The 11,086-nt window shown below is 39.3% G+C and overlaps 1 protein-coding gene across 1 annotated transcript; it reads left to right on the top strand.

The window, feature by feature from the left end:
* Positions 1-257: 257 nt before the first annotated feature.
* Positions 258-8,061, top strand: LOC117302745 (complement C1q and tumor necrosis factor-related protein 9-like). The gene is made up of 2 exons (XM_033786760.1): positions 258-394; positions 6,072-8,061. Exon 2 carries the CDS (start codon positions 6,072-6,074, stop codon positions 6,882-6,884), a length of 813 nt encoding a protein of 270 aa, XP_033642651.1. The 5' UTR covers positions 258-394; the 3' UTR covers positions 6,885-8,061.
* Positions 8,062-11,086: the final 3,025 nt, after the last annotated feature.

Genomic DNA, 11,086 nt, shown 5'->3' on the forward strand with positions numbered 1-11,086 from the left:
GAGTAAGTCACTGCTTTCAATCAGTGACTCACCATTGGTATCCATTCAACATACAGTCTCATTCAAACCAAAGATAGAGTAAGTCACTGCTTTCAATCAGTGACTTTAACACATCCACAATGTAGTGTAGAGTTTTACACCATTGGTATCCATTCAACATACAGTATCATTCAAAACAATGGTACAGTAAGTCACTGCCATAAATCAGTGACTTTAACACGTATCTGTGATTGGCTGCTCATCGATTGTCAATCAAACCCGAAGTAGACTGATGAGCACTTCAATGGAAATACAGCAGTATTTAAACGCGCTGCACCAGCAGCAGTGTTCATAACAACTTTGCATCAGAAGAGAGGAACTGAGAAGGTTTGGACTACAAGAACACATCATCAAGGTAAGTGTTCCTCATTCTACTGCCGGACTCAAGCTTTCGTTTCCAGATACAAGTAGTGGGTTTAAGGTTAGCCTATTGCAATGCGGTTGCAGTTTTTGCTCCAAAAGGGACACCACTCGATACAGCTGATATTCTCATGCAGTGGCTAAGGTCTCTTCTCTTTTCAAGCTCTGCCATCTTAGTGAACTGTGGTGGTACTATGATTGTACACAAACATGTGCACCCAGTTGCATCTCCCTTTGAAACCTTGCCGTAATTGCCTCAAAGGTTTTGTTTCTCGCGTTTATACTTGCAGGTGGTTTTAGACGAGGCAATTTGTACACTGGTTTTCAGTGCAATGCCTTGTTCAAAAATTTGACTTCAAGTTCTTTTTCACTTGATTGACATAAGCGGCTCTTGACTTTCTGCTCGTTCAAAACATATTGTTTAAAGATAATTATGGTCAAAAAGGTATGGCATTGCATTGTTTGACGTGACCATTGCATTATTTTATATATAGTAATTAGGTAGACTATTTCAGATTGAACATTATACACGATATGTACCTAGAATAAGATGTCGATGGTCTTTTGGGAAACCGAGGGGGCAATAACCGAGGCAAGACGAGTGTATCGCCTGCTCCAAAGGTTTTAAGATAATCTTTACACTTTATCCTTTAACCTTGGCGGGCCACGGTTAAAGGGACAGTTGTTTTGTTTAACCAGGGCAATTGAGTACTTTTTTTAAGGCATTACATTGCCATGTTGCGAGATTACAACAAAAAATGCAAAATTCGACCCAATTTAACGTAATAATGGCAAACATAAAAACTAAAATGGTGGTAAGCCTCAGCAAGAAACACCGTAAAAACAAGTGTTTGGGTTCTGTAACAAATTTTCGAACGCATCTAAGGGTTTAGGTTAAACACGTAACACTGTATAGGGCCCATGAGTTGTGTTGTAAAACATTGGGTTTCGCCCATTTTCTACATCAAACTTAAACACTGGTGCGATCAGCAATCGTTGATGTGCTGAACACATTTTAAACGCTTCTTATAAACACATTCTTAACATAAAGTAAACGGCTGATGCGTCAAACTAAACGCATCATAGTAAAAACGAAACGCTTTACGAGTTTAGTTTGACGCATCAGCCGTTTATAAATGGCAAAAACCATTGCTTTCAACACAACTAATTGGCCCCATACACTGTTACGTGTTTACCCTATACACCCTGTGACGCGTTCGAAAGCTGTTACATAACCTAAAAACTTTTTTTTGTTTACAGTGCAGTTGTTGTGCGTTTTACAAATGTCTTTACCCTTTAGAAAATGTGATTGTTTGTCTTTGTACCAGTTTTTTTTATGAACAGTTTTGTGATTGAGTCGGTCAGCTAATTAATGGCCTGCAGTTTGTCAGCAGCACCGTTTTAATAATGCCATGATGTTTAGCTTTTTAAGCGAAAAATCTCTGTTCATACCTCCTGCAAATGCGATTGCGAATATTTACAAATTTTAATTCGCATCAGTTAAAATGTGTTCAATCCCTGCAAAAACAGGGATTTGGCTGAAACATTCGTATCCCATTCGCGTTCGCAGGAAGTACGAACAGGGCTTGAAGCATTTTTTGATATACAAATGGCGATAATTTATTGCATGCATAGCTGCGCTGAAATCATCACTTTTGAAAACGAGGTCATCTCAAAACTAAAGTCTTGTCAACGAATTCTTCAAAAGTATTATCTCGACAACAGTGTCCAAGTTTTGGGGGTCGAACAAGTCATCGGCCTGGTGCTATGACAAATAAGGCCTGGTGCTGGCTCACGCTATGACAAATAAGGGTTACGGAAAGCAACGTCGAGCTGCGTATTGCAACTTTGAGTTTGACGCCAATCAACGTGTTTTGCCGTCAATTGTCGCTGACGAACCCGCTAGCGACCGAATACGGTCGAAACTATCAGTCGTGTCCGTTCAGATTTCGTTGGAGAACACAAACCCTCATTTCCTTGACGCAGACGGCCGCAATTATCAGTCGCATGACATTTCCATGCCGTGCGATTCCGCCTATTGACCCATATCAACTGACGTCATCATCAAAATAATCTTGGAGGCGCAATTTTGGTGGTCAATGTCAACGTGTGTTGTTCAGAGAAGTGCGCTATTTAGGTGACTCTGCGTTTACACGTAAATCTATTGACCACCAACATGGTGAGCGTGGTATCAGTCGCCGCGTGTGACGCGCGTGCAAGGGGTCAATTGTCGTTTTGAGGTCGTCACAATTTCGTTGGTAGTCGTTGTCTGATGATTGGATGACCAGAATATCGTGAAGAGTGGGAACGCCAAACTCGACTGTTATACAACCCACATACAGACGGTTTGATGTCGGCAAACGAGTCGCGTCATCGTCGCCACAACCCACCTTCATCAGCCGCCGTTCCTTGCCGCCACACAATCCGCTGCCAGCCGTGTGGCCCTTTTCCTGTTGTCGCTGAAGGTCGTTCCCTCCCCGTCAGATAATTATGATTTTTCACTTTGGGCTTTTTGCCTTTACTTTGCCGCCAACGTCTTGGGATTTTCACTGTCGCCACTTTCCGTTTGGCTTTTTCCCTGCTACTATGTAAGCCAGCCTTATTAAAGGTTGGCTTACATAGTAGGGACGGACGCGACTAATTTTCGCAGCCGTCTGCGGTCTCTAGCGGATTCGTCAGCGACAATTGACGACAACACACGATGAATAGCGGCAAACTCGCAGTTGCGATTCGCAGCTAAACGTAGCATGCCGTACCCCCTTATCGTCATAGTGTGAGCCAGCCTTAACAAAGGAGCAAAAATAAAAACAATTGTGGTTTGTTTTGAATTGATTTAGCTTTACTCTCGGTTCTACCCTTACTCTGTACTCTCAGTAAAATGTTTTCTAGTTCTATTTTGTGCGAAACATTAGTAAAAACAAACTATTTTAAACATTGCTGGCAAAAAGGTAAATCGTGAACATTATGGATTGATAACTCAGTTGGAGAGCGCCGAAACAATACGGGTCCAAGGTTCACATTCCACTTTTGACAAAATTTGTTTTTCAAGTCAGTTTTGTTGTCTGAGTGGCTCCAAGTGACACCACATGATCGCCGAGTACACATTAGGTATGTATGGATCGAAACTGTGATGTTTCAAATAGGTCTTTCAATGGTAACAACATATAATTCATTTATAAAGTCAACCTCCATGGTTCTTTGGTTGCTCTAGTCATCGTCAGTCTCCTGACGATGACTGGAGCAACCCAAGAACTGACTCCGCGGTAGTACAGTTAATTACGATCCTATAAGCTAAAAAACTAGTCCCAGCCTATTTCTATTCCATCCGCCCAGGTAACAGTTAATAAGCAGTACAGTTCTTTTCAGAACTGATAAGTCCCCCGAGCACCCGAACAATCTATTCCGAGGTAGTAGCATTAAGCAAGACAGTTCTCTAATAACAAACTCTACCTGGCAAGTAGATACACACATGGTGTTAAGGCGCAAAACAAATTATAAACAACAGACCTGTTATCATTCGCACCCGTAGAGTGGCAATCCGACGAATAATACATAATAATGACATCGAAGTCTTATCTAGCGCACGTATCTACCAACAAGGTCCTCAAGGCGCTGAGTATAATTTTACCAACTTTCAGAAAGATAATTTATTGAAGTGATGAACTCGATGAACTCGATGAGAACCATTTATGTAACACCTAAGAAGGAGGCACGGCGTACACAGCAGCCAACACAGGGTGAACCCCTTCACTTTTCGATAAGTGCGCTGGGTTATTTTACATGCGTTATACACAACACATGGGACCGACGGCTTTACGTTCCTACGGACGTAGCAATAAGTGTCCCGGCTCGGGATTCGGACCCTGACTCTTCTGATCAGAAACACCACAGTTCGGTACTCTAAACCGTTCGGCAACGACACTTCTGTTGACAATAATATCAATTAATATCAATTTTATTCAAACTGATATTTAACACTCTAAAGGCGTTCCCATTTAGTTGCTTTCAAAAAGACCATAACATTTTGGAAAACTTATGTCACAGCTAACCCCATGCAACCGTGACGCGAAAGACAGTTTGCTAACTCTCTTTGCTAAAAGTCTCTTCGACAAGATATTGTATTTACAATTATTTTACATTTATATACAACAACTGGGGACACTGCCCCATTTCTGGAAAAAGTACACTGAATAACTATATCTTTGATTCTACGGACACTAATCAATAAACTCAAAACACTTCGTCTCAATCTTGTCAAATAAAGCTTATGACTTCAACTCTGACTTCAACTCCGACCAAAATGTTCAAAATATTGGGTGAATAAAATTGGCCCACCGTGAAAATGTCCGAAGGTTAAACTGTCCTCCGGTACCAATGTCTTGCTCCACTCTTCTTCTAACACTTTATGTAGGCACGTGTCATAGACTCTCCTGCCTTCCTTTTTGTCCGTCTCAGAACTTCCATTAACGCTTCTCACTCTATGAGGGAGGGTATAGTCCCTTTAAACTTCTAGGAGAGGGTTAGATTCCCACCTCAATATCATGGCCATCTATAAAATAATTATTAAAACAAATACAATAATGCCTGATGCTCTCCTTCATTTTGATAAATACACATGCACTTCTCAAATCATTTCTTTGTCTGATTTATTCTTCTCAAAAAAACGGTGAACTACAAATTCAGAGTATTCAAATTACAAAGCTATTCAAATTCAATGCTCCATTAATACAGCCTGAAATACACATTTCCAAGACGATTTAGTTTCAAGAACTCTGCTCATTTAGAATCATTATCCTCAAAAACAATCAGCAAATTTTAAATTTACGATTTTCTCCTTGTTTCCAATCTCAAACTGCCGATCTCTGCCGCCTCAGTTCTCTGCCAATCAATTGCTTAAAATAATAGCCTGAATAATCTGTTTCTGATTTAGCATTACAATTGCAGTAAAAGAACAACCTCAAAGGCTATAATTGTAGCGCGACACTATTGAGATATAGGCACTTCCAAATACCCATTCAAATTCTCTCTATCTTTCTCTCACTCAAGATTTCATGATTCTTCTTCAATAAGAACCTATATGTGAGACTACTGCCACTCCCTAAAATATTGCATACCACAACTTCATGCAAAGTAGCTCAATCCTTCAATGCACAACAATATATAATTATTCACACCAACCTGTGTGACCAGACAATAAAAAGGAAAGGGAAGGCACTGACCTCTGCACTCCTATTCATAAACCAAGTTACAAAATTAGCATAATAACAAGAGTTCACAGCCTTTGGGGAGAAAAATACATATTCATTAGTGTAAACTTAAACATACATATTCATTAGTACATCTGCTCCTGCAAAACAAACACCATACATTAGAATGGGGGTAATTCTGACAACTAACTAAAGATAACTTTGTTTATAAGTCCAGTTCTTTTGAAAAAAAAAAGTAATTTCAAAATAAAATTAACAACCACTTCATTTACCGATTTAGTTCATCAAACTTAGAATTTAATTCGGTTAGTCAACTAATGTACCATTTTATCAAATCTAATACCTTACGGGCGAACACATAAAAAGTTTGGACCAACTGACACATGACCAACCCTCCCAGCAACGAAAACAACATTGCTATTAATGTTGTAATTGTTTGTTTTCCGTCTATCTTTCAACTTACAGATGAAGATTACTATAGCAGTGGCCATTGTCTTGGCTTTTATGCAAGTTTGGTTATTGGTGGCTACAGCAGCAGTTTCACCTGATCCGGGACTGACGTGTAACTCCTGCTGCCAGGGCCCAGCCGGTATACCGGGAATCCCCGGATCTAATGGAAACCATGGTCAAGGACTTGTAGGCCCGAGAGGTGATGCAGGCTCCCCTGGTGAGGTAGGTCAACCCGGGGCTAAAGGAGACAAGGGGTCAGATGGACTGGTTGGTGAGCCAGGCGCTAAAGGGGATCATGGACTGAAGGGAGATCAAGGACTCGGTCAACCAGGGAAACAAGGACCTCAAGGTCTGCCTGGGATGAATGGTCTGAAGGGGGAGAGAGGTGAACCTGGACCAGCTGGACAGACTGGTGAAGCAGGTGAATGTAGTACGCGACGGTCTGCCTTCACTGCAGTGGGGAATACCCCCTTCAGCCCTCCATCCCCCTATGATCCTCTGCCCTTTGAAGAGTTACTGTTTTCAGAGGAAGGGATTGATTTCAACTTGAATAACGGCACGTTTACGTGTAATGTGCCTGGGGTATACGTATTGATGTTCTCAGTCCAGAAATCATCAAGTGAGTCTTACCTATGGGTCAAGCTGATGAAGAACGGTAACACCATTGTTACAGGGGGTGTACGCGATGCAGATTATCATCAAGTGAGCAGCAGTGCAGTGATTCCCCTGCACTATGGAGATCAAGTTCACTTAGCTGTATTCGGTCAAGTACATAGTAACTCTAACCATTACACGTCTTTTACTGGATTCCTGCTGTACGAAATCTAAATCAAACATAAAAACACACGGAAATGTTTAAATGTTTTAGACAACGATTTAAATAAACTAATATGCAACTATATAGTTTTAAAAAATATAATAATAATGAGTTAATTGTTGAAAATCGAACGTGTGTTTAGATGAATCGAATGAATTTACTATATTATTAATTGTTTTATTATTTGCAGGACAATAAGTATGAAAAAGACGTTTTATTTGGACAATTGATTTTGCAAACGTGTATTGTGACAACAACTTTCCACGTGTTTTTGTCACGTAAACAGTGCTATAAATATCAGTTCATCCTTTTTTGAGTTCATTACATTTTCGGGAAAGTTTGAAATTTCTGCAGCCTGTAATTCCGTCCGAGGGTGCAATGATGAGTCCTTGAAACGACTCTACAGCTTTTATTTTCCATAAAATGCAAAATGAAACTACGCAACAAAAAAACTGACAGTTTATTAAACAGTACAATACAAAATTCAGATTCCTTAATACAGACTTAGACTAACAATTCATTGTGGCCTCCGATTGTGCCGGCAACTTTATTTCAAACATTTTAAATTGGTTGAAAAAGCTGTACCCTGTTAAGGCAACAAAATACAAACAATTCACCTAACAACTGGTAACGGTTGTCTTCTGTTGATATATTCGTTAATGGGCAATACTTATGATATTAAACTAACGACAACCTGTGATCAAAAAGAACTTGCGTTGTAAAGTCACCAGAAAACATTTATTTTGTGTCGTCTTTTGAACACGTTTCGATATGGAGAAATATTAAATTTTTCGTCGTGGTTTGAGCGGTTTTTTTTTCACATGAGAAAGCACCCTTGTTTTTTGCAGATGAAACATTGGGTATTCGTTTTGAATCACTTTTGTATAAAACGTTTGATGATGTCACGACTAACATGTCAAAGAGGGAAAAATATATTTCACTTACAGCGATTCGTTAAACCGTCACATCGGCATGAAACCAATACACCATCTTAGTGTGAATTTGGAAATTAACAATTCCCTCACTTCGACCGTGACTTAATTATTCGGAATTATTATTAGCTGATTACACAATGTCGCATTTTATCTTGATCTACCTTACACATAAAAGTTTCGTTGACAGTAAAATTGTGACCCACTCTGTGATTTTTTTTTCAGAACTATATTTGCATGGTATACCTTAAAGTCACCTGGAAATAGAATTTATGTTTCTTCAAACATTAGAGTATATGTTAATGAACAATAATGTAATTTGTTGAGTTATTGTTTGTAACAATTTATATGTTTAAAAAATAGATAAAGTTGTTTGGGGTGACTCCCCTTTTGTGACGTCAATCGAGGCAGACTTTGCCTCAAACGTACATTGAACACAAGTACGTGCAATTACATGCAAGTCCTAGTTTGCACGTTTCGAAAAAAAGTTTAATTCTTGCATTTTTCCGGCAATGTCGACCACGTGTATTGCTGCTGGAGGCAGCAAAACAACTAAAAATGGGGTCAGTTTGCAAAGTGGCTCGGTCCGACGTCTTTTCCAGCGATGTGCAGCAAACACTTTGAGCCGACGTGCTTCAAATATCGCGCCTCGATTGACGTCACGAACAGCGCCCTTTCGGGTCGGGCTTACTTTTAAATTTGTTAATAAAATAGAAACTAAATTTCTAGAACCTTAGTTAAATGTTTATTTATTTTTTACTCTTCAAAACACATAGTTTAGTGACAAAAGCTTTGTTTTGAAAAAAATACCACTTAAACACACTGGTTTTTAGCAATAACGCTCTGAAAACAACAGTTTTGTGATCAAATTTTAGTCTAATTTGTATCCTTTTGCGCGAAAATATCTTTTTACTTGTAATTCGTTTTAAACAAAAATGTATACACTGGCTTATTTCAAACGGGAGTAACTTAGCAACGCGATACACCCAAAGCTTGGACATTAAGTGTTCTTTCCAGCCCCTGCCTATAACTCAATTCTTTAAATTGTCAACATCTGATTCATTTCACAATTAAACAATTATTACGTCAAAGGTCGTCAAAAACACAGTGTTAAATGTTTGCATTAACGCTAGAATACAAAGCATTAGTGTAATAACTAGATACTTGTATTTCTACAAAGCATGTTTTTGTTAAATTTAACTATAATCCATTTAGTGTACTAGAAGTTAAGATATATTGCATGGTTTTAGAAATAGTCAGGAGTCACTTGAATGCTTGAAATACATTGAAGGAATGAACATTAACACCGTATCAATTGATTGTTTGGGTTTTTGTGTTTTGAGTGTTTAATTGATATTGAACTAAAATTATTGGTAAATACAATTTGCAAGCTGAACTAATTTTCCTAACACTGTTTTACTCATTTTTGTCAAAACCTACAACACCTCAGAAAATAAAATTTAAGGGAAACTTTTAACCGTTTTACCTTCAAACAGTGCAAGTTTACCGTAAATCAGTGAACATTGATTTTGCGTCCTTCCACAAAAAGTACACAAACCCTAAAAACTTGTCAGTGGGAAGTGAACAGGGAATGGGTTTAAATAACGTAGGAATGGGTGGCCCAAGCATTTTGGCCGGGATTGTAGCCCCCGTTGTTGGAGGAACAAAACTCGGCTTATTTGACTGGCGATAGAACATGTTGTTTTCTTTTTGCTTCCGAAAAACTGCAAACAAACGAAGTGAGTCGCGGTTAACGAATAGCCGGAGTGCTATGGATTTTTCCTCTGAGTATCTGATATCAATACGTTCTAAAGCAGATGGAATCAAAAGAGGGTGCTTTCAGAATTAAGAAACGACCATGGTCACCGCTCACTGTAAAAGGATGAAACTATCTCCAAGGGACAGAAATCTCATGCCACTACAAGGGCCACGCGCAATTCTCCAGAACTAGGCGCCCGGATGGGTTGCCGGTGTCTCAGTGAAATCAGTGCTGCATGAGATTCTTTCCTCTGTTTGAGACACTAACATGGGCTGAGTGAGGGTGATTTAACAGAGGGCGCTATCACAAGTAGTTTGTAACAAGTTTGCCGTATAAGGGGAGGGAATTTTGGGAGAACATAATCTCCTGACACACCTGCATATAATGGGGAAAGAATCTCCGGGGACAGATTTCCATAAACAAAAACATTTAATTTGTTTTGCTCCATTGAATATTCTTGTTTCCCAAAAGCATTTGTGCGGAAGTTAGTTTTAACCATGTCTTTAATCTCCTATAATTGGAAAGGCGAGGGTCAAAGGTTGCCGATGATACCATAATGTACGTAGGGGTGTACCGAACGACAAAACAGCGAGGAATACAAATCAGCGATACTTCGCGCTATGTAGATAGTAAGGGGCACAAATGAAACAAAAGTACATGCTTTTTTTATAGCTTCATCACGAAAATTAAGTAATCTGAATATTGACCATGAAAATATAGATCGTAAAGAAGTAGAACAAAAACGTTATTACAAAATAAAAACCTCTCCACAACGACCCCTTCCACATGTAACCGTCCATTGCACGCTAATGCATTGCGCGAAATTTTACTCATTTTCACACAGCGGGTCACTGGTCTCTGGCTACCACGGCGGACAAGTATATGGACAAGGCGAGGAAACACCAGGGCTACGTTAATATAAAGATCAAAGGTTAAAATGTCAAAGTAATTTGATTTTTGGGATTTGTTTTCACCAAACATTAAACATTTTTTTTTTTTTTCTGTATGATTCAAAAGTGATATTACTGGAAAAAGTCGGTCTGATTTAAGCGGCTGTTAAAAGGGTTAACAAATGTCATGTTATATATTTGGTTTGCGGTAACACCATGTGTGTATCTACTTGCCAGGTAGAGTTGTTCTTAGGGAACTGTCTTGCTTTATTCTACTGCCGTGGAGTAGATAATCGGAGGGTCGGGAGACGATGACTAGAGCAAGCTAGTCGAAACGTTGAGACCAATTTCAGAAATGACTCCGCGGCAGTACAGTTAATTACGATCCTATAAGCTAAAGTAGTAGTCCAGTCTAATTTCTATACCATCCGCCCTGGTAATAGTTAATAAACAGGACAGTTCTTTTCAGAACTGAGAAGTCTCCCGACCCTCCGATTATCTACTCCACGGCAGTAGAATAAAGCAAGACAGTTCCCTAAGAACAACTCTACCTGGCAAGTAGATACACACATGTTGTTACCGCAAACCAAATATATATTGATACCTCACCATGCAATGCCTCAAATCCTATA

This window comes from Asterias rubens, chromosome 18, assembly GCF_902459465.1.
Source record: "Asterias rubens chromosome 18, eAstRub1.3, whole genome shotgun sequence".
Lineage (NCBI taxonomy): Eukaryota > Metazoa > Echinodermata > Asteroidea > Forcipulatida > Asteriidae > Asterias > Asterias rubens.